Below are 21,590 nucleotides of genomic sequence, written 5' to 3' on the forward strand. Positions count from 1 at the left end.
TAGGGAGGGAACGGGGAGAGGAGTAGAGAGAGGGAGAGACAGAATCTTAAGCAGGCTCCCTGCCCAGCCTGGAGCCCAACATGGGGCTCAGGGTCACAATCCTGATATCATGACCTGAGCTGAAATCAAGAGTCGGACACTTAACCAACTCAGCCATCCAGGCGCCCCATGTCTAACTTTTTAAGAAATAACCAAATTATTTTCCAAAATGGTTATACCCATTTTACATTCTCACCAGGAATGTATGAGGGTTCTAGTTGTAGTGCCCACCTTTTTCTTAAAACCATTTTTGTGAATGTGTAGTGGTTTTGATTTGTATTTCCCTAATAAAAATGTTGAGCATTTTTATGTGCTTATTAGCCATCTATCTATCTTCCTTGGTGAAATGTTATTTCGGTTTTGTCCATTTTTAAAAATTGGGTTGTTTTCTGGTTGAGCTGTAAAACTAAATGTTTTTTTTCTTCCAAACGTTTTTGTTATACAAAATTCAAGTGGATTAAACAAATTTGAAAGTAGATTCTCCTCAAAACTCCCTTCTCAAAGTAGTTGCTATACATACTTTTGTACTTTTTTCAATTAAAAAAATACTAAGGATTCTGCAATTTTCAGCTTTGGCTTCTGGAAAGCCAAAGATCTGAAAGACCTTGGAGGTCACTCAGGTCCCTCTGAACTCATGCAAGATCAGTGATCCCTGGACAGCATGGATTAACAATATAAAATAAACTGTGTATTAATGGCAATAACTCAAACAAGGTTGACGTTTTGATTTACTGTTAATTCCTAGGTTAGAATTCTTGATGTAACTTTGAGTGAAAAATTTATGTGCCTGATATGTTGAAATCCTCTCATTTGACTGAAGAATAAATGTTCATTACTAGAAGAGTAACCTACTACAAATAATTAAAGATAAGGGTGAAAGCTGCTAACATTTTATATTAAAAATTGAAATTTTCTAAAAGATTAAGTAGGAAAATATATTAACAGTTAATGTGAATATCAAGAAAATTAACTCTGTGAAGAACATTGTGACCTTTGTAAATCAACAAGTTCATAAATATTTAAATACTACAAGGAAGAATAAGAGAGATTAAGTCATGTCATAAACTTTGGAGGATTGTTTGGCAAGCTAGCACTCATATTAAAGTAATCTTTGAAGTTTTATATATATATATATTTTTTTACTATATATATATATTTAAAAGATTTTATTTACTTATTCATGAGAGACACAGAGAGAGAGAGGCAGAGACACAGGCAGAGGGAGAAGCAGGCTCCACGCACGGAGCACAACGTGGGACTCGATTCCAGGACTCCAGGATCACGCCCTGGGCTGAAGGCGACGCTAAACAGCGGAGCCACTGGGGTTACCCTGAAAGCTACATTTTTAATTCTCCTATATATTTTCCCACATTGGGAGCAATGAAGTAAAAGTAAAATGTCAATCCTGCAATGGTAAAAATTCCATCGGAAGAAAAATATTACAAAGTCATAAGCAAATACTTCTATGATAATTCTACTTTGAGTCCAAAGAAAATAAAGAGTAGAAAGAGAAAAACACTCAAAAAAAAGGAAGTACTCCAAAATGCCTTTCTCTTCCAGTGGTCTCAACTGAAAGTGGAAGAGTAATAGTGTCACAGCACATAATGGTGATCAGAGAGTATCCCAGTTGTACAGAGTTGTTTAATGATAATGTTAAAAAACTGGTAAACATTTAAAAAATTAAGCTATGGTAAGTTGTAGTAGAATTTTAATATATACATATGTGAGAAATTTTATTCTCTTTTTTTTTTTTTTAATTTTTAAAGTAGGCTCCACACCTAGTGTGGAGCCCAACATGGTGCTTCAACTCACTACCCTGAGATCAAGACCTGAGCTGAGATCAAGAGTTGGACACTTAACCGACTGAGCCACACAAGGGCCTGCAGAAATTTCATTCTGTAGTGGCAATATTTGGCAAACTCTGAAGAAGGTTTTAGTACTACTGATAATAATAAAGAGTAGTAGCCAATATCTCTGGAATACTTGATATGTGTCACTTCCTATATAAGGGTTTTACACACATTATCTCTTCTAGGCTCTCATAGCAACTCAGTGAAAGGAGTACTGTTAGTATCTCCATCTGATTCAAGTCAGATGACTACAAATGTTTAAAGACTAAGTGACTTAATCAAGGTTTTATTACATATTACTTAAATATAACATACACCGCTGGGAACCCCAGATGGTGCAGCGGTTTAGCGCCTGCCTTTGGCCCAGGGCGGGATCCTGGAGATCCAGGATCGAATCCCACGTCGGGCTCCCGGTGCATGGAGCCTGCTTCTCTCTCTGCCTATGTCTCTGCCTCTCTCTCTCTCTCTCTGTGACTATCATAAATAAATAAATAAATTAATTAATTAAAAAAACAAACAAACAGGGATCCCTGGGTGGTGCAGCGGTTTAGCGCCTGCCTTTGGCCCAGGGCGCGATCCTGGAGACCTGGGATCGAATCCCACGTCCGGCTCCCGGTGCATGGAGCCTGCTTCTCCCTCTGCCTATGTCTCTGCCTCTCTCTGTCTCTGTCTCTCTCTCTCTCTGTGACTATCATAAAAAAAAAAAATACACCGCTATAAGTGCCGTTAGCGAAAAATGCAGCAGGACACATCTTTGTAGGTATATACACATATACATATACAGACACATCTATTCACATGAGCAATGAATCCCTTAGGCTATTTCACTGGAAGCTGAATTATTCAATCAAAGAACATGCACATTTAAATTTTTTAACTGTGCTGCCAAATGGGTCTCCAGAAAGTGATACAGGAATTCATATTCCTGCAAACAGTAAATAAGTACTTCTATTTTTCTACAACCTCTCCAACAATCAGCAATATTAATTATGTTTTTTAATTAATATTTTTAATTAATAGTTTAATTAATTTAAATTTAATTAGTTTTAATTAATAATTAATAACATATTAATTATGTTTTTATGTTAAAATCCTAAGTTATCTGGTAGGTTAAAAAATCTGATTAAATTACATATCTCTCATTATCAGTAAGGCCAAGAAGACTTTTCCTATATGTTGTGCAAATCTAGTTCTTGTTACACACTGTCTGATCTTTGCTTTTCTATTGATGTACATGTCTTTTTCTTCTGACATGTATATATATTTATGTATACATATATACATATTTTTTATTATCTCCTACTTTTCATACTCTATTTTTTATACATGGATAAATGATTTCTACATCAGGATATAAATTTTGTTGGAGAATGACCAAGAACATTTTGAATATTTATTGGTAGTCATATTGTTTAAAGACATATATTTATTGTTATAATTGTTTTCAATTTTTATGTAAGCAAACATGATTTTTTTCCTTTATAGTGTTAGTATAACAATATGAAAGGCCTTTCCTTGTACCAAGATTATGGTTTTCTAAATCTTACATAGACTTTTTATAGTATTATTATGGTTTCAGCTTTTAGAAGCAAACAATATTCAAAATTAAATTCTAATTTTATATTTCTCCCCCTAATTATCATATACCCCATCATTCATTGAATAATCAATCCTATTTCTATTTATTTTTAAAGATTTTACTTATTTGAGAGATAGAAAGAAAGTGAGAAAGAGCATAAACGGGGTGGGGGGAGGGAGAAGCAGTCTCACTGCTGAGCAGGAAGCCCAAAGCGGAACTTGATTCCAGGACCCCGGGATAATGATCTGAGCCAAAGGCAGATGCTTAACCGACTGAGCCACCTAAGCACCCCTATTTCTGCTATTTCAAAAAAGAACACTTTTTATGTTCTAAATTCTTGATACCTAGGTTTATTTCTTGACCATTTTTATTTGCAAATACAAAATGGATTTAATGAATTATATAGTAATGTGGATTATATCCCAAAAAAGCTCTTATTTTCTAAAAAGGCAACCCCTCTAAACTTACAAATATTGTGACTCTGAATAATTTGCTAATATATCACATTTTAGACGGTCTTAGCTAATATTATCCAATCTTTGAAAAAATGAAATAAAACAAAGTAAACCACAAAAATGCAAGATGTTAGTAATCTAATTTTTATTTGCATGGTGTAACTCAGGATAATTTTATTATGCTTCATAACCTGAATATATGCTTTTTACCAAATATTATATAACATATTAAAGTATTAAAAAACAGCTTTAAGAGGCCTTCAGTATGTAGTTCCATTCACATCTTTGCTATACCACTTAAAAGCCAAGTGTCAAAGAAGTCAATTATATTCTGAGTTTCTAGAACCTAATATGCATCAAGAGACATGTCTTTGTATGATTTCCACTGTTTCTTTATGATCACTTTCTTAGAGGTTACAAAAAAGTCATTCCAAAACCTTCTGCTCCCTGATGTTTAAAAATGTTGTTGAAAGAATGAATACCAACAGGTTAGGAAAACTGGGTGAAGTAAAAGCATTTAATATCAGGGATCAAAAGTGAACAATGCAGGACTTTTTAGAGATAGTAGCTTCTCTCCTTAGGGATCAATACTTTTACATAAGGTGAGGGGTGACATACTAGGAGAGAGAAGGCAAGCTGTTCTGGACAGAAGGCTCTGAAACTAGACAAATGGTGGAGCTCAGTGGAAAGGAGATCTCTAAAGCACTACAAGCACACCTGGATTTTCATCACACTCCCACCATCATGTGCAAGTCACATACCCTCAGTCATTAACTTGGCCAAAATACTGAGTTTCTATACTGTGCCAGGCCAAAACAGAGAGGATTCGTAGACTCATGGAACTTGTAGGATCGAGAAAGATATTAAACTAATAATCACATAAATAATCACATTTTGTTAAGTGCTATAAAAAAATACAAGAATATTTATTAGAATAAGGAGGCCAATAAGGAGGCCAGGTTTTCCAAAGAAGGTGAGATTAAGCTGAAATCAGCAGAAAAGATAAGATCTCCTTTCAAAGACTCTAATGTAAATCAAATGAGAAAGCATTTAAAGACTTGAAGAAAATGTCTGACACAGTAGGTACTCACTAAATTGTGATTACAACAATCTAGTTATTAAAATTGTGGCAACAAAAATGCAGAGGAAGCTACAAACATGGAAGAGATTGAAAATGAAGATTAATCTAGGAAGAGAAATAAAAACCAGAAATGAAGTATTAGTCTGGGGTAAGGACTTTATGAAAAATTGAGAATTTAAGGAAAAAGGTCAGCCTTCAGGAAGAAACACATTTGGTGTTGCACAAAAGATTTAAAGTGCTAGTGGAAAAAAGACATTGTGTATGTGTGTGTGTGTGTGTGTGTGTGTGTATATATATATTGATACAAATATATTTTTTAAATACATATATATACATACATATATATATATTTTTTAAAGATTCATTTGTTTCAGAGAGCATGGGGAGGGGCAGAGGGAGACGTTAGAAGGGAAGCAGACACCTCGCTGAGCACAAAGCCAGGATGCGGTACTTGATCTCACTCTGAGATCATGACCTGAGTGAAGATCAAGAGTTGATGCTTAACCAACTGACCGTGCCACCCAGGAGCCCCAACGTGGTATATTTCCAACAGCCAACTGGAACCAGGTCAGGATAACAGAGAGGTTATGGCTAAAAATGAAGATTTGAAAGTCACCATGTGATAGTGAACTGAGTGACACTTCATGCCCTCAGTGATCCTGAACTTTTGATAAGACTTTACAAATTTAAGTATTAAAGATTATTAGCATAAAGTGAAGTCTGAAGTTCTGCACCATTGGTAACCTCCCTTTGACAAATCCTGCAGGACTGATAAATGGTAGTTTTTCAACAGCTAGGCATTATGTAGATTATAAATCTTAATTAAAATTTAAGCACTTTTTGTTCAATTGATGGATACAGACTTCCTATAATTAGACAGCAAGATGTCATGAATTATGTCCAACTATGAAAGATAAGGGATCTATGATGCATATATCCATCATATACCACTTTCTATGCTATTTGTAACATTTAATTCTAACAAACTTTACAATCATTATTTTATCAAGTATTCCTTTTCTTCTTATCAGTTATATATTGCTAAGTTCAGTGATTACTCCCATGATTCTAACCTTCTCAACCTCTCAGTATCATCCCACATTTGGCTACTGAAGTTCAGTGACAAAACCCTTCTTGAAACACGTTCTTCTTTTAAACAGCCTAAGTCCACAGTCTCATGGAAATGTTTTATGCTAGGATGCTCCTCTGTTGGTCCACAAAGCTCATGCTGGGTTTGCTCCCCAAAGTAATAGTTAGTTGCTGTCTACACATCACGCCTAAACAAACTCACCACCTCCTATGATTTTGAATACCAGCTAGATCAATGGTTTCTAGAATATGATCTCTGGAAGGGAAGTATCACCATCGCCTGGGAAATTATTAGAAAGAGAAATTATCCAGTCCTCCCAGATGTAAAAAATCAGAAATTGGGAGTGGGCCCAGCAACTAGTGCTTTAACAAGCTCTTTTGTTGCTTTGGATAGCTCTGAAGTTTGAAAACCAGAGCTCTAGACTAGTGCTTTTCACACTGCATGTTGAGACTCATTAGTCAGTCAAGCAATAAACTGACTTACAAACAGAATTTTAAAAAATGAAACAGGGTGCCTGGGTGGCTCTGTCAGTTAAGCTCTGCCTTCAGCTCAAGTCAAGATTCCAGGGTCTTGGGATCAAGCCCTGCATGGCTTTGGGCTCCCTGCTCAGATTGCTTCTCCCTGTCCCTGTCTCTGTACCTCTGCCTCTGCCACTCCCCCTGCTTGTGCTTTCTCACTCTCCCTCGCAAATAAATAAATAAAATCTTAAAAAAAAAAAGAATAGAAAAACAATAACATTCTTCATATGTTATAAAACTAAGTAGTATTAAAAAAAAGTAGTATTCTGTGAAACCTTTTTTTAAAATTATATATGCATGTAAGTCTATGTGTACACATCTATACTTCATTGTTAAGTAAAATATAGGTTACTATGGATCACAATCTGAAAGAAAAAATCTGACCTATAGGAACATCTTAAGCCAGTTGTTCGTATGTATGTCTGGTTCCTTCTGATCACTTTGGTCTTATTTTGGCCTTTCTTTCCCATTCCACTTAATGTCGACTCCTCCAAAGCATTTATTCTCACACTATGCTGTTTTATTTTATTTAAACTATTTATCAATATTTTAACTATCTTATTGTTTATAATCTTTCTCTCTGCTGGAATATAAGCTAATATGAAGAGAGATCTTGTGCCCTGCTATGTTCTTCCCAATACCTAGAACAATGTCTGCCCACCTATAATATCCACTCAATAAACATTTTCTGGCAGGATGAAGTTTATGAATAAGTAACTTACCAAAGTTCACCTAAGTCTGATTTTAACTGTACTTTAAAATTCTACGTATCCCATGTCTATGATCTAATACAATCACCACTTCCTGATGGGCCTAGGGCTTGGATTCCTGCCATCCCCTTCAAAGTCCTGGACCATGGGAGAGTTAGAAAATCATCCCTTCACAACTGTAAAAAGAAATACTTAGTTTTGTGACAATAAGAATCTGATAAAACAGTGAACCGATCTACTCTTAGTTTTGGATAGAGGAGCGGAGCACTCATTTAACAAGAGTTAAGAAACAAAGAAAAAGTCATGGGATCCCTTTCACAAAGAAATATAAAAAAGCTAGAGGCTTTAGGCTCACCTACATTTGAAATGTGAACTACCTAATAAATACTCCATACAGAAAAAAAAAAAAAATACTCCATACAGTTTAAACTCTTCTAAAAAAGAGGTTAACAGTGAATTCAATGGCGGTAAAATGGGAAGGGAAAAGTATGCTAGGAAGGAAAAAATTAGGGAGCAAAGACAAATGGGAAGCCATACTCATAGCTCAAACGTATTTGCTAGTGAATCTGTGAAATATTATAGTTAGAAGATGATTTAGAATTAGAAGTGTTTTTCTGCCTGCAGTGTAAATCGGTGTCTTTCCTGAACCCCATGAATATTGTGAATGTGTTTGTGCACATGTGTGAACACACATGAATATGACTGGACCTCTGGGGAAGGTGCTGCTACTATTCTATCCTATGGCCTCAAAGTGATATTCACTAGATATCCCCAAGTCCTTTGTACAGACCTCTGCAATAGTAAATGAGATTTAACTAATGGGAAGTATAGATGAGAGTGTAGGCTCTAGAGCCAGAGTATCTGGGTTTAAATTACATTTCTACTACTTTCTCACTGTGTAACCTTGGACATATTCCTTAATTTCTCTGAGCCTCAGTTTCTTTGTTCGTATAATTAGAGACTTCACAGGTCAGTATGTTGACTGAGTTAATAATACATAAAGGCCCGGCACATGGACACCAGTGTTGACAGCTATCACAATCCTTATACCAAACTCCTCATATGCTTTTCTGCTCAGAGCCTAACAATCCTATGAGGAAGGTTATCACACTCATCCCTTCCCCCTAGGGAAGTATGTGAGCCATGAAGGGGTTAATTAACTTGTCCATGAATTCACAACTAAATGGAACTAGGATTAGAATACAATCTTAGTCACACACCTAAACCAGATTTCCTAGCAACTATGCAAATATGGGCATTCTAGCATCCCAGAAATTATGAATAACCAACGAGGTATCTCCACTCTGCTGCAGCTGTCCTAATACCTGTATCAGAACAAGGGATTATGTTACACGTGTGCATACACATATCAATCATGTCCATCATGTGTAACTCTGAAAGAGAGGTTGAGAACCAAGGCACTATAGCATATTTATCAAATTTTGTTCCGACACTTTTGTATCCTCCCTTCCAGGTTGGTGACCCCAACAAGAAAAAAGGAGCTATGTTTTATTTATTTCATAACAGACTTACTTAACACTGTTAGTAAAAAGCAGTTGGCTTTCAACAAAGATTTGCTGAATAAATGAAGAAAATAATGCATGAAAAAGGGTTCTATAAAACGAAAGTGCAAATCAATTTTTTACGAAGCCAATTAAATGATTATAAACATATCTATTTATATCTAAACTTACATACCTAACTACTAAATTTAGAAAAATATCAAGTTATAAAATCAACATAATAATTATTAGTAAGAGCTATAAGAATACTTGTTGAAATTTCACTATATGGCAGGCTAAAGGCTCTATCACCTTATTTTAATCTTTCCAACACCCCTCTCTAAAGGTAGAAACATGATTTTTATAGAAGAGGGCATGCTGAAGGTCATACACTAAGAAGTGCGACAGCCAGAATTTTAACTCTTTCGTTATCTATATCAAATTCTTTTTCTAAATTGTGGAGGGAACAAGATTATCTTTAAAAGAACATATGTATACTTATTTCATAAACTATAAAACCCATCCATTTAAATATATAATCCTGTAGATTTTACTATATTCACAAAATGTGCAATCATCATCACAATCTAATTTTAGGGTATTTTCATCCCCCAAAAGAAATTCTATGTAAAATAGCAATCAGATCTAACTATACTTCACATGCATAAAAGAAATGCAAATTCTTTTAAATAAAGCCTCCATTAAATATATGTATGAATGTATATTTGATACAGCTAATGCAAAGAAAATTATGAAAGGAATTCTAAAGGAGAAAATATGACTTGGTGGTTTTTCTAATTTTGCATTAGCAACATCACCATCAATTTGAATACAGCAAATAATCAAGAGCTGACATCCACATCTAACTTGGATTACTGTAGGCCAAACTGCAAGTTAAAGGACTTCTTAGCATTCCTGCATTCATAGCCAAATAGTAAAACTAGGAGGAAATGTAGATAAAATAGTGTAAGGCCTTTGATTATTTGCTGTGTATTAGTGTAAAGGAGGAAAGTTTAAGAAAATAAAGCCACAAAAGTTAAGGAGATGCAACATTTCCTTTTCAGCAATATATGCTTATACACATTTTCTAAGAACCTACAGCCTTGCATTTGATAATTGACAATACTCCCGAAAGCACAATTTAATAAATTCTGCATTCACTTCAAATAATGAAAAGAAACTCACTGTTAGTAAATGCATATTCTTCTTCATTTTCATCACTGTCATCAGACGGAGCTTTGTAAGGAGGCGGCAGTTTCATTGGAGGTGGAGGAGTTCCTTGTCTCTGGAAATGCAAAATTTGAGAGAAGGGTTAATTGCCTTTGCACAATCCTCGTCCTCAACGACAAACAGGATAAAAAGATAACCTGGAAATATTTTGATTGCATCCAACTTCAGTCACATAACAAGGATTGTAAAACAATTTATTTTCTTATATTTATTTTGTAAGTGACTCTGTGATGTAAGCACACCACTACAGAAAACAGGAATTCAAAAGCACAGCATTTAAGACTGTTGACCTGCCTGGAATAATGCATTCCTTTCCCCAGTGAGAAAGCCAATTATATATATTTTATTTACACTATTATGAACCAAATAATCCAAATGGAAGACATTTTAACATAAATGCAAAAACTATCCACTGTATTAATTCTACATTTACACTGTTCATTCAATTGTAGAAGGTACAGATTTCATTCTTTAAAAAAGAGTTGAATAAAAATAGTTGAAATACCAACGTTTTCTAAGAAAATATTCATCTGTAACTTAGAGTCAACACACATTTTACTGTTTTAAAAAAGAAAGAAATCAAAAAAAAAAGAAAGAAATCTTTATAATGAATACTTTTGTACCTTTGTGTAACTACTCTTTAAATTTACACACCAAATGATACAGCACATAAACATTAACTAAAGTAGAACAAAACTCTATGATCAGATTACCTTCACAGAACGTAGAGATTTTCTTGAACACTGGGAAAAATAAAACATGCTAAAGTTTACAGAGATCCAAGCTGCTAAAAAGAACAGGAGCCGATAGACCTAAGCACTCCACAAATACCAAAATAACTGGATTAAGATTTGTTTTGCTACAGGACTTCAGAAGAGTACATTCAATTATGCTTTATATGACAAAACCACTAATGGCAGGATACACTCCAGTAAATGGACAATGACTGGTCCATTACAGAAAGCAGGCATGTAATAAATTCCTCCAAAGCAGAAAACACTCTCTGGGATCCATAAACAAAAACACACACCCAAATTTATTTAAGATAATGTCTAACTAATCAGAGCAGTACTTCATCTATACATAGAATATCCGAAAATCAATAAAACGCAGGAGTGATGAAGAGAAGACACCAAATATAAAATGCCTATTAAGCGACAAAAGAATACGGAAATGTGATCATGCTATGTCTTTATCCTTGCTTGGAAAACCTTAAAAGTGAGTTAAATGAAGAGTAAAAAAAGGCAAATTAATTACTTTCAGTAAACCTTTTCCTTAGAACCAGAACGTTGTAGGTCAAAGACAATACTTGGTACAACAGCCAGGTTTTACTACTGAGAGATGAATTCTCTTTAATGGGGTTTTCAAAATATATTTAAGAGGAAACTGTTTATACCACCAATTTATTAAAATAACTTCTACTGGCACTCTTGAAAAGAATATAGGATAAGCATGTCTTGGTCAGTGTAGAGTTTGAATGTGGGTTGCCATATACGTGGGGCATCTTTCTACTGCACATGGGGGAAGGTTGTAGGCAGGGCCTGGTTCCCTCTGTGGCAATGAAGGCTGGAGCAAGGAACAAACAATATGGCCAAGTGAATATAATCTCCTTGAGGGCAGAGACCAACAGTGTGGTATTCTCAACTCTGTGAACAGGGCCTGGTACAAAACAGGCCTTCTTTAAATATATGTTGAATGAGCAAAACACTAGTTGTCAGTCATGCTAATTAGATCTTCTAACATATTGACTTTCAGAAAAATGACCATGGTGGAAAAGGTTCTTGTCCAATAGCAGTGCATATTAATTCTGACTGGTAGAGATGCAAATTATTTTAGTCCTGTAGAAAGGATAACTCCAAAGGTGATAGTTTTTATTGCCCTGTAAGATGTTAACTGGTTTTGTATCTAAATTTGAATCTAATTTAATGCAATCTTTCTTTGAACAATTAATAAATATTTCATTCTAATTCTCTCTGAACCAGACTAACCATCTTGTTGATTCCCTCGTTAAGGAGTTAAGTAAATAACTGTACATTTTGCATAATTTTATAGGTCACTTTTTTTTCTTAAATTATACTTTGTCAGTTATGGAAGTCCCACTGAGATGTTCAAGTAGACTCACCTTCCAGAACCAGTTAAACAGTGATGCCTGAAATAATGCAATTCATGAACTGCTTTAAGCCCACATATATGATTTCTTGGCACCCACAGTAAATCCTCAGTAACAACAGAACTTTGGCTTTTTGACTCTATTTCTCTCATTTCCAACCCTATGATTTTGTTTCTGATACTAAGCCAAGTTTGGTTCTGATATGCACTTGTGCTGTAAGCTATTTCCCATTAGTAGCAGCAATAAGTGGAGTTTGGTTTTATGGTCTGACAATTTAGTGGTATTTGAGAATCTATTATATATTGGTTCTAGAGGGATCTATTCTCTATAGGTTGAGCGACAACAGCAAATGTTAGTCTTTGTTTGCCTGTTGGGTGTTTTCTGTATGGCAGGTTATTTATTTATTTATTTATTTATTTATTTATTTATATTTTTATTATTTTTTATAGCAGGTCTTGAGTCCACTGGAAAGAGTAACTTTTTGACATATATACCAGTGGTTTTGTGCATTTTTATGACTACATTTGTTGTATGGCTAAAGCTACAGGATAGAAGCTGAAAGTGCACTGCGTATCTGAAAGTGAGAAAAGCCCTTACTTCTCACTGTGAAAAATATTTCCCTACCTTCAGATAGGTGCTAATAAATTGGAAAAAAATCTCTTTCTGATCCATTTGTAGAGATTAATAAGCATTATTTAAATCTAATATTCCCAGAGTTTTCTGAAAAATAGTAAAACTAAACTCATATTACCTTAGATATGACAGCCTTTTAATTAAAAACCAAAATCCCTTTTTACAGAAACCACTAACTCAGAAGCATTTTACAATCCAGATTCACAAAATCAAAGTGATTTGGTGATTTACGGGCAGCCCGGGTGGCTCAGCGGTTTAGCACTATCTTAGGTCCAGGGTGTGATCCTGGAGACACAGGATCAAGTCCCATGTCAGGCTCCCTGCATGGAGCCTGCTTCTCCCTCAGCCTGTGTCTCTGCCTCTCTTTGTCTCTCATGAATAAATAAATAAAATCTTTAAAAAAAAAAAAAGTGATTTGGTGATTTAAATTTAGAAACAGCTATACATTCTCCCTGATATTCTTGATCTTATTGATGTGGTATATAAAGCAAGCAAAAATATGTAACACTATAAAAATATTTACACCAATGTTGCATGATCTCCACATTCCACATGTCTACATGCTGTTTATGTATGTATATATATATATATTATACTTTCTCTGATATATATATATATATATATCAGAGAATATCACAAATTTTACACATGGCAGATAATTATTAGCCAATTGTAAGACCCAGCTCAATGTGGAATATCATGATAGAACACTGTATTACCTGTTGGTGTTAAGAATAATCAGAGTTGGGGCACCTGGCTGGCTCAGGTCATGATCCTGGAATCTGGCAATTGAGCCCTGAGTACGGCTCCCTGCTCATTGGGGAGTCTGCTTCTCCCTCTGCCCCTCACCCCACTCATGCTTTCTCTCAAATAAACAAAAAGAATCTTTTTTTAAAAAAAGAATAATCAAAGAACACATCTTGTAACATTCTAAGTGCCACTACAAGGATCACAAGAAATCATTTAATCTTTGCAAAAACCTTCATGAAGTTCTCCTTTGCCCCAAGCTCTAGCATGTCTAGAATTCTCACTTGAAATAGATGCATGTCTTCACATCAACCTTATGGAGGTATAATTTACATATAATAAAATGTACTCAATTTAAGTACTTATTTGGGATAGACACGTTTTAATAAGTTTAACATGACTGCCTTTTTAGGGACTATTATGTTTGGTGGGAGACAACACTTTCATTTGGGTTATACATAAAAAGAAAATGAAGAGAACTAACAGCAGGAGACTACTTCTCTGGGAATGAACATCTCCCAGTTGTCTGAGTGTCCATGACTCCTTTAAGACAAAGAGAATATGAAGTAACAATGAAGACAATTTTTAAATATATATTTTTAGGATTATTTATTTCTTTATTCATGAGAGACACACACACACAGAGAGAGAGGCAGAGACACAGGCAGAGTGAGATGCTGGCTCCCCACAGGGAGCCTGATGTTGGTCTCGATCCCAGGACCCCGGAATCACTACCTGAGCTAAAGGAAGATGCTCAACCGCTGAGCCACCCAGGCGTCCCTGAAGACAATTTTAGAAGGAAAATAATGAAGAGTTATGAGCAGTAGTTAATATTAGTAGATCTATGAATCCTGATGGCCTGTCATTTCACACTCCATGATGAAAAACAGCACAGAAAATAGTGAATTGAGAAAAACAAGAAAAAAAAAACTAGGAATTTATTCAAGACCTGTTTATGGATTTTTTAGGGGGGAGGGTAATTTAGTTTCTTAGTCACACTCTCCTAAAAAAAAAAAAAAGATCTCCAGTCAAAATTTAGATTTCTAGCCTAAACCTCTCCTAGTAATTGGTTCCAGGTACTTTTTTTTTTTAAGGTTTATTTACTTAATTTGGGGTGTGGGGGCGGCAAGCAAGTAGTGGGAGGAACAGAGGGAGACAGGAGAGAGAATCTCAAGCGGACTTGCTGCTGAGCAAGGGCACGCAGGTGCCCTGTTTCAGGTGTTTTTTATTGTCTGTCAGTAATTCTAAAGAACATGCACTGCCTTCATATTAAGGAAGAAATAATGCATAAAAGGAATCATTTCTAATGATGATACTTTTTAAAGAGATTTTAAAAGAGTTAATGTAATTTGTAACATCTGACTTTCCAATTTGGGAACATCCCTCTGCCTATGCTCCCCATAGTATCCTGGGCATGCTTCTATCATCATAATTATATTTGTTTATTTCACTACATGTCACATTCATCAGTGCACCTCTTGGAGTACTTCATCCAAGTACTTCATCATTCCAGAAGGTAGTATAGTGCTTGGCATGTCAACTATAATCTCAGACAAGAGACATAGTAAAGTACATTTTGTAACCACTGAATACTATAAAGTACATCTTGTAACCACTGGAAACATCATCCTGTAATAGAGCTGCAGATGCTGGTCTCTCATTGCAATCTTAACTCAGTGGTTAGCTTTTCTCTATACCACGGAATTCAGCTGGACAGTCTTTCAGGAGTTTTGGTATTACAGAGCTCTTACTGGATATTTTTTTATTTGAATGCAAATATCCTTGCTTTGTATTGAGATTTAATTTGGTTTAATGAAACAGGCCAAAGTTGATAAGAACCTATATTTATCTTTTTCCTTCCCAGGATCTTATGTGGAATTATCCTGAATCAACTAAATTACCTTGTCCCCAAAAGTAATTAAATTAGTAACCAGTTTATTCATCTGTGTGTGGTTATTATCAGCAGACGGATCTCTTGTCTGCTTCCTTTATATATCCTCAGACCGCTGCACAGTAGTAACTGCCACACTAAAGGTTTCCAATAGACACTGATGGATGCTCAGATCTTTGAATCAAGACATGAATTGACAAAATTCCAGCAATAGGATAGGCTAAATATTCTGAGAAATTCATCTTAACCACATAAAGATGACAGATAAAATTTCAAAAATGTGATTTTGTAACTTGTGACCAAAGCCAGAAACAACCATAAATCCTAAATCATAAGGTAAAGTGGGGCACAGGACCGTGGCACTTGCCCAGAGGGCATGTGCCAATTCCTGGTGACCTGAAGCCAGAGATTTTCTGTTTTGTTTTTAGGATCCTTTATTCATTCATCAGATATGTACTGTGTGTCAATTAGGTGCCAGGCAGTGTTTTGGGCAATGGAGATGAGAAAGATGAGCTCCTTGTCTTCATGGAGCTTCTTTTCGAGACCCTTTCAGATGCCACATTTTGTGGGTCTTCATATCTTGTCCCCAAATTACTTTAAGGTGGTAGTCACTGAATTCTACATTGTTTGCCTTGCCCCACTAGAATGTAAGCTCCAGGAGGCTAGGCAATTTTTGTCTTTAAAAACTTCATTGTGAGATACAGACACCAAAAAGTACACACATTTTAAAGTGCACATCATTACAATCAGGATAGTGATTATAATCATCAATCCCAAAAGTTTCTCCATGCCTCTTTTTAATCGCTCCTTCCTTGAATCTCCATTCTCTTGAACTACTAATCTCCTTTTTGTCAGCATAGGTTTTATTTTTCTAGGCATTTAATCCCTGTAAATAATGGCTGTTACCTCCAAAAGGCTGATAAAAATTTCTGCAAGTAATGACCTGGATACTGTACATAACCAATATTTCTACAAGCAATAATCATGGTCTTCCAGAATCTACATATTATCTGTGTCTACTAACAGTTGCCAAAATTAACTATAGAATCCTGAACACACAGCATATGCTACTGCTAATCTGATTATAATCTATGTGATTAAAATCTGAATTCAAAGAAGGTGGCCAACCAGGTTAAAACACAATTCTATAATTCAGTGAGGAATCTAATAATACGGGCGCCTGTGTGGCTCAGTGGTTGAGCATCTGTCTTTGGCTCAGGTCATGATCCCAGGGTCCTGGGATTGAGTCCCGCATCAGGCTCCCTCTAGGGAGCCTGTTTCTCACTCTGCCTGTGTCTCTGCCTCTCCCTCTGTGTCTCTCATGGATAAATAAATAAATAAAATCTGAAAAAAAAAAAAAAAAAGAAAGAAACTAATAATACTTTTCTTACAGTTTTCAAGAACCTTTCCCCGCTAATGTTTTGATTGATTCCAATGTACATGTCTGTAAATAAAGTTTTCCGAAGTGATCAATTCAGTTATAGTTTGGGTTTTTTTCCCCTTAAAACAGGGTGAAACCCACAATGGGTGAAGTTTAACAACAGATCAAACCCACCAACCCTTTGATCACAGAAGACAGTAAGAGTATTTCTTGGCCTTGGCTTGAGGTAGAAAAAAAAGAAAAAAGGTGTTTCATGAGAATTCCTTATAAGCCCAGGCTCCCTCTGGTTGGAGACCTGAATTCATTCTGTGTATGGCTCAAAATTTTCCAAGCCAAAAACCAGGCACATATGAAAATAAAGTGGTCATAGATTTAGTTATATTAGATGAAACAGATGTTAGGGCATTACTAAGTAATGCTACATATGAATAAAGATAAAAAAATTTTTTTAAGTTGTAGACATCTAATAAATTACTTGAAAAAAATGTAAAATAAACCTGGAAAACTACATAAAAGAGACTAATTTTACTATCTAAATGGGAGATTGTTAGATTACCATGACCCAACACCCCCGGCCCACAAAACTGGTAAATATGTAGAATATCTGAATAACTTAATTAACTTGCTCTAGTGACTTTGTATATAAACCTATACCCATTAACTATTATGCTAGGAGTGCCAGCTGGCCAGTGGGTGCAGTGTGCAACTTCTGATCTCAGGGTTGTAAATTCGATCCCCATGTTGGGTGTAGAGATTATTTAAAAATAAAATCTTTAGGGGCAGCCCAGGTGGCTCAGCAGTTTAGCGCCACCTTCAGTCTATCTAGGGCATGATCCTGGAGACCCAGGATTGAGTCCTGCGTCGGGCTCCCTGTAGAGAGCCTGTTTCTCTGTCTGTGTCTCTGCCTCCCTCTCTCTGTGTGTCGTCTCTCATGAGTAAATAAATAAAATCTTAAAAAAATTTTTTTTTTAAAGAGAAACTATTATGGTATTCTTTTAAATCATGGATATACATTTATAATAACTAAGAATGTGATAGGCCATAGGAAGTCTCAACTAATGTCAAAGAATATTACATAAACCACAATCTCTGATTATAATGGAAATAAGTTAGAATACTATAGGTTTTTAAAAAACATTCATGTGGAAATTTAAAAATATATTTCTAAACAAATATAGGTAAAAAGAAATCATGTAAGGACTAAAAAAACCTTAGTATTGAATAACAGATATTCAACGTAAAATCCTGGGATATAAAGAGGGACTTAGAAGAAAACGTACAATCATTTAATGATTATTTTAGAGAAAAGGAATGGCTAAAAATTAATAAACTCTACAACTATCTAAAGATTATGGTGGGGTGTGGAGTGAGGAGTAGAAGAAGAAAACCAGAGTAAGGCAATATAAAGATGAGGACAAAATTAAGCAGAACAAACATAATACAGAGATGACTAACAGAGTTGAAAAATTGAAACTTCAAAGAGAGGAATTATACACTTTGAAGCTAATATAATGTTGGGTCATACCCTAATAAAAATTTTTTTGAGAAATTAAGTGAAAATTGCCTTAAAAACTAAGAAAAAAAAGTTAAAAAAAAAAAACAATAACCCTATATTCACAATGAAAAAGAACTATGGACAGAGAATGTATAATTCAAGCTAGGATGATAACTTTTATACCAACAAATGTAAAAAAATTAAGTGATATCAATATTCCAAAAGAATCAGTAACTAAAACTGACTTTAGAAGAAACAGAAAATCTGAATATTTCTGTAACAATTAAAGAACTGAATCAGTATTTTTCCCACATAGAAAACACAGGCCCAAAATGGCTTCACAGGCTAGTGTGACCAAAAATTTAAGGAATAAATAATTACTATTTTACACAAATGCTCAGAGAACTGAAAAAGAAGAAATACACATACACATACATTTTAGTGCACATACATTTTAGTATTTTAGTGCACATACATTTTAGTAGTCTTATATATTCAAAAGCAGATAGAATATTACATAAACAGGAAATTCCAGGTCAATCTCATTCCTAACCACAGATGCAAAAGTTCTAAAAGAAATAATGCCATCAATTTGCAAAAAAAGATCATGGCAAAACTAAATTTAATCCAAGAATTCAAGATTGGTTTGATATTAAGAAATCTATTAATGTAATTTATCACATTAAGGGATTCAAGGAAAAAAATTAAATACACACCCACAATTATTTCAGTGAATGAAGATAATACATCTGATAAAACTGAAGGCCAATGCCATTCATGATAAAAATTCTTAGCAAAATAAGAATGATAGGGGATACTTCCTTAACCTGAAGGATTATCTATAAAAACTTAAGCACACATCATATTCAATGGTGAAATGTTAAAAGCAATTTCTTAAATATTAAGAAGAAAAACACCAAAAATGTTAGCTATTGTTACTTCTTTATTAAATACAATGGAGGTTTTAGTAGATATAATAAGACAAAGATTGGGGAAAGGAGAGAAAAGAAAACTGCGTTTAGAGTGGTTATTATTACCTACACAGAAAATCTAGAAATAAAAATCTACATTAGTATTAGAATTTGAGATTCATATTCTCATTAAAATTACTTTATATACATTTATGGAGGACAAAAAGACAATAGAAGGTTCTACATATAGTATTTAAAATATTTAGTAAGTTTACCTTTAAAGGTGGGTTTATGAGTGATTTTTGTTTCAGCTTTTTAGTTTTCCCAGCGTTCTGCACTAGATTATTTTATTTTTTTAAAAGATTTTATTTATTTATTCATGAGAGATACAGAGACAGAGAGAGAGGTAGAGACACAGGCAGAGAGAGAAGCAGGCTCCTCGCAGGGAGCCCGATGCGCGACTCAATCCTGGATCCTGGGATCACGACCTGGGGCAAAGGCAGGCGCCCAACCGTTGAGCCACCCAGGCCTCCCTGGATACTTTATTTTATAAGGGAATATGGGAATAATGTTACAAGATGTCAAATAAATTCATAAAAATCAATTTTATGTCTATATACTAGCAAAAAAAACAGAAATGCAATTTAAGATACTTAAAAGCAATACAAAATATAAGGATATCTAGGAACAAAACCAAACCAAAAATTTACAATACCTTTCTGAAGAAAATTATAAAAATTGAAAGACAAAAAAGAATTTAATATACAGAATGATATACCATGTTAATGATTAAAGAGGCTACATAACATAAAGATACAACTTCTTTACAAACTAAACCTACAGATGCGACACAGTTCTCATCAAAATCCTCAAAGAGATTTTTTTTTTTTTGTGGAATTTGACAAGCTAGTTCTAAAATTCATATAGAAAATGAAAAGGACACAAACAGTTAAAGACACCTCTAAAGAAGAAATATATCAAGGAAATTGCTCTACTAGAAAACAAGCTTTATTACTAGGCTTTAATAATTGAGCTAGTGCAGCATTTGTGCTGGGACAGATGGGAAAACAAAGAGAAAGCTCACAAGCAGATTCCCTCTGATAACTGGAGCGAGGACAGAGGTTGCACTACATAAGTCAGTAGGAAAAGGAGGGCCTATTTTAAAAACAGTAAGATAGTTATCTTTATGGAGAAAAAAAATAAAAATTCATCCTTACCTGATACCATATCCTAAAATGAATTTTAGATTGAAAATCTAAAATTTTTATCTCTAGAATAGAGGTGGGAAAACAGGAATGGATGACTAATTCTGATTGATGGTATGGATGTTCTCTCAGTAGAGATTATCTTTGAGCTGCTCTTTGGAGGATAAAAGGAAGAGCAACGTAGGAAATGGATTTCCAAGCTGAGAGAACAGCAAGATCAAAGTCCCATAAACTCCCAAGACTAAGAGGCATTTTCTGGGCATGGACAATCAGCCCAACTGAACAAGAAAGACAAAGATGATGAGGGACGACTGGTGCTTTATCACATTTTTGCACTTCTATTTCACTATGTTTCTGGCCTTCATCCTGGCCAGAATCAGCTATATTCACAGGAAGGAAACATTATTAGTGCAGTCCTTCTAGCCTAGTAATAGTCAAAACACCATTCTTATTAATTGCAGCTCAGATAGGCAAAAAGACACCAAAAACATTTTTTAAAGGCGTGAGAGGTTCAAATTACCTTTTCTTTTTTTTCTTCAGTATTTTGATCCTGGTTATTAGCGATTTTGTTGGCCTTGTTATGCACACTAGGAATGACCTATGACCACACACACAAACACACACATAAAAGAAGGAGTAAAACATTTAAATGTTGCAATCATTACATTTCTTAATGTATTTTTTAAACAGTTAAAATCTTACTTAACTAAGTGACTTCATCTAAAAAGTAAAGACATGAGAAGTAGAGTTCAAGGGGAACAATACAATTTGAAAAGTACTACAAGCTAGATAACCCAAAATATTGTGTGAAAGTGAAGTAAAGATAATGCTGACTAAAATGAAAGTCAGGATACTGATTGTTATCCAAACATCTCATTTTGCAAAATATTTTTAGGAGTGAGCTACATGAATCCCTAGAACATGGATGCATCATTTATTGGCTAGATTTACCTTATTCATTATGGTACCCCAATTCAAGTATGTTATCTGCACATTGTGCACTCAATAAATATTTCACTATCACTGTTAGCATGAAGATAAATTACAAATATACCTATATCCCTGGATAAAAGCTCAATGAGAGCTGGGATTTAGTGATTTATCACTATATACATAGCACTCAAAAAGAACTTATTACATAGTTGCACTCAATAAATGTTTAT

General features: G+C 34.7%; 1 protein-coding gene across 9 annotated transcripts in view; it reads right to left on the reverse strand.

Moving 5' to 3' along the window:
- The window catches only part of PATJ (PATJ crumbs cell polarity complex component), a 355,573-nt gene that overhangs the window by 184,240 nt on the left and 149,743 nt on the right, over window positions 1-21,590 (reverse strand). For all 9 annotated transcript variants that reach the window (XM_049110354.1, XM_049110355.1, XM_025427867.3 and 6 more), the window contains exons 26-27: window positions 20,948-21,025; window positions 10,010-10,109 (exon numbers count right to left, since the gene is read on the reverse strand). In XM_049110354.1, the coding sequence (XP_048966311.1) occupies window positions 10,010-10,109; window positions 20,948-21,025 (178 nt within the window). The remainder of the gene's footprint in view (window positions 1-10,009; window positions 10,110-20,947; window positions 21,026-21,590) is intronic.

Source organism: Canis lupus, chromosome 5 (assembly GCF_003254725.2).
Source record: "Canis lupus dingo isolate Sandy chromosome 5, ASM325472v2, whole genome shotgun sequence".
NCBI classification, from domain to species: Eukaryota; Metazoa; Chordata; class Mammalia; order Carnivora; family Canidae; genus Canis; species Canis lupus.